At 50.5% G+C, this 1,664-nt stretch overlaps 1 protein-coding gene across 1 annotated transcript in view; it reads left to right on the forward strand.

Annotated features, from left to right (window-relative positions):
• EMH_0051370 (uncharacterized protein) overlaps window positions 1–1,638 on the forward strand; it is a gene marked incomplete at both ends in the record, with an annotated part of 5,774 nt that extends 4,136 nt beyond the window's left edge. The window contains 3 exons of the mRNA XM_013496744.1: window positions 858–921; window positions 1,018–1,285; window positions 1,391–1,638. Of these exons, the coding sequence (XP_013352198.1) occupies window positions 858–921; window positions 1,018–1,285; window positions 1,391–1,638 (580 nt within the window). The remainder of the gene's footprint in view (window positions 1–857; window positions 922–1,017; window positions 1,286–1,390) is intronic.
• Between the last annotated feature and the right edge of the window lie 26 nt (window positions 1,639–1,664).

Genomic DNA, 1,664 nt, shown 5'->3' on the forward strand with positions numbered 1-1,664 from the left:
TCTAGTATCCGGTGTTTTCTGAATTTTCTACTCAGTATTTAGATCGTGGACGAGCGGCTTTAGATTGGCGTCAATCGGTTGTCCGCCACCCGGTTTATGTGTACTGCAACGAACTCGCTGGCTTTCTCAAGAGCTGCGAGGATTTCCACTACCAAGCAAGCGGTGATATGATCCGTCTGTGCAGCAGACAACAGCTAGCTAGGGCGTTTTACCGCGAATACTTGTCAACAGATCCAATCTCGAAGCACCCTAGGTAAGCCTGCCTTGCTGCAATCCCTCGTTCGAAGCTTGATCAGGAAGCATGAAGTATGCAAGCCTGCGTAGCTACGCTGCCCTGTCTGGAAGAGCAGTCAGTGCTTTAGGGGCTTAGGATGCTTGCGCAACCTCTTCCAAAAGTGTAAAACATTGCGGCGTTCCGTTGCTTTCCTTCAAACAGATTTGAAAAATCCATGCACCTGCAAGCTTGCCAAGAAATCGCCGAAGCTTTAATGCTCTACCTCGCACGCTACTTCAGAGAAGGCCCTCAGCTTGTTTGGGCCATGGANTCGCCGAAGCTTTAATGCTCTACCTCGCACGCTACTTCAGAGAAGGCCCTCAGCTTGTTTGGGCCATGGAAGAGCTATGGTCGTGGGTCAGTCTATCTGCCCAGCTAAGGGCTAAGATTATCCAAAAGGGGAAACGAACAGTTGATAAACATGATTTCGCCCTACGTCAAACAAGTGCCTCCTCCCTCTTCTCGCCACCTTCTATGTGTGTTTACAGGTGGGCAAGGATTGTACTAGGTTATTGTGGCTTAACCTTAAAGGGCTGAAAGCTCTCTCGAATGCTCTTCACGGTGTTTTTTCCCTTGTCCAAAGGGCCAGCTTCTTGGCACCCAGTGAAGCCGAGTCGGTGGCAAAAGCAAACGCGCAGCTGAAGAAGGTGAGCCACTACAGGCCGAGAATTCAGGTTTTGTGAGTGCCCACTGTTCACACACAAGCCTCTACATTGTTTGCTGTGTGCATTAATGCTTTCCAGGCATTGCTTGCAATGATAATGCTGCCAAGCACTGAACCAGAAGAACTCGGTGGATCGAACATCCCACTACCTGTGCAGGAGTATGTTAAGGCTGTAAGTGTCTGCTTCGGTTCGGACTCGATGGTCAAGGATATCCCCTCTATCTTGCCCGCTCCACTACAGCGGGCTGAAGTGGCCGTCATGATTGAACAACTGGAAATAATTTTGCATCACACGTCGCTCCTGCTCCTCGCCAGTGAAGAAGAGAGAAATTCAGTGAATGTCGGTGGTGAGACATTGCATGGCGCAGGCGCAACTCAGCATCCATCACCGCAGCAAAGGAATGCATAGTGCACAAATTGAGTTCTTTCTGTGTGGGCAACTGATGTGTCAGACCTACCACTACTTCCTGAAGAGCTGGCCGAAATGCGAGCTCTTCACGCACAACTTGGCGAAGCCGATGCAAACGTAGTTTTGGCAGACAACGGATCGAAATATGGGGGGCCCTCTGACAGAGAGCAAGCCGAGTCAAGGAGGATAGCAGCGGTGGAGCACGGGCTTAGAATGTTTTTTCGAAGAGCTGCGCGCATTCTTAAGGCCGATGACCCGTCTTTCAAATGCGCCGAAACTCAGCGAAGGTGATCAGCCTGATGTGAGGGCTTCGGATA

The sequence above is a fragment of the Eimeria mitis genome, genomic scaffold (assembly GCF_000499745.2).
Source record: "Eimeria mitis Houghton genomic scaffold, Emh_scaff2272, whole genome shotgun sequence".
NCBI classification, from domain to species: domain Eukaryota; phylum Apicomplexa; class Conoidasida; order Eucoccidiorida; family Eimeriidae; genus Eimeria; species Eimeria mitis.